Source organism: Impatiens glandulifera, unplaced genomic scaffold (genome assembly GCF_907164915.1).
Source record: "Impatiens glandulifera unplaced genomic scaffold, dImpGla2.1, whole genome shotgun sequence".
Lineage (NCBI taxonomy): Eukaryota > Viridiplantae > Streptophyta > Magnoliopsida > Ericales > Balsaminaceae > Impatiens > Impatiens glandulifera.
Genome location: NW_025919644.1, coordinates 35,536 through 36,560, shown reverse-complemented (window position 1 = coordinate 36,560; position 1,025 = coordinate 35,536). Strand labels below are relative to the sequence as shown.

The 1,025-nt window shown below is 35.3% G+C and overlaps 1 protein-coding gene across 1 annotated transcript; it reads left to right on the top strand.

Annotated features, from left to right (window-relative positions):
* The first annotated feature begins 277 nt into the window (after nt 1-277).
* On the top strand, nt 278-736 carry LOC124918295 (uncharacterized mitochondrial protein AtMg00810-like). The gene has a single exon (XM_047458490.1). The coding sequence runs from the start codon at nt 278-280 to the stop codon at nt 734-736; it is 459 nt and encodes a 152-aa protein (XP_047314446.1).
* Nucleotides 737-1,025: the final 289 nt, after the last annotated feature.

Sequence of the window (1,025 nt, the reverse complement as noted above, 5' to 3'; positions counted from 1 at the left end):
ATGTTGAACACCCGCCTGACTTTCAAGATCACTCCTTGCCAAATTTTTATATGATCTTAATCAAGCTTCAAGAACTTGGTATGACACTTTAAATAAGTTTTTATTTGATCATGATTTTGTAATTAGTACAATTGACAAAACTCTTTTTAGATTCGTTAAAGATTCTCACATTCTTCTTGTTCAAGTATATGTTGATTATATCATATTTGGGTCAACTAATCCCAAATTATGTGAGAAATTTTCTAAGTTGATGTATAATAAATTTGAGATGAGTATGATGGTAGAGTTGAATTTATTTCTTGATCTACAAGTTCGTCAACTTGAATATGGCATATTCATTAACCAGGCCAAATACACTAGGGAGCTGCTAAAGAAATTTGGAATGGAAAGCTTCTCAGCTTCAACTACTCCAATGAACTATTCCAGAAAGCTCGACAAGGATGAAGATGTCCAGAGTGTTGACATAACTACTTATAGAGGGATTATTGATTTTCTGCTCTACCTTACTACTAGTCGGCCAGACATCATGTTTATTGTCAGTGTCTGCGGAAGATTTCAGGCTAACACTAAACAAACTCATTATGTTTGTGCTAAGTGTATTTTGAAGTATTTAAAGGGAACTCAAAATGTAGGACTGTGGTTTCCGAAGGATTCCAGTTTCAATTTAATTAGCTATTCTGATGAAGACTATGCAGGTTGTAGGATTAATCGAAAGAGTACAAGTGGAACTTGTTAGTTCCTTGATGATCGTCTGATTTCTTTGATCAGTAAAAAGAAGATGTCCATTGCTACGTCTACAGTAGAGGTTGAGTACCTTACTACAGACAGTTGCTGCTCTTAACTCTTGTGGGTTCAACAACAACTGAGGGACTAAAATTACCTTGTGAGTACCATTTCATCAAGGATCATGTCAGTAAGAAGCATATTCGTCTAGAATATGTTCCAATGGATCAATAAGTGGCAGACGTGTTTACGAAGCCACTCCCCGAGACTAAGTTTTCTTACTTTAGAAATATTTTGGGTCT

Excerpts from the sequence above, each read along its gene's own strand:
- LOC124918295 (XM_047458490.1), top strand. The coding sequence starts at position 278 with ATGGTAGAGTTGAATTTATTTCTTGATCTACAAGTTCGTCAACTTGAA.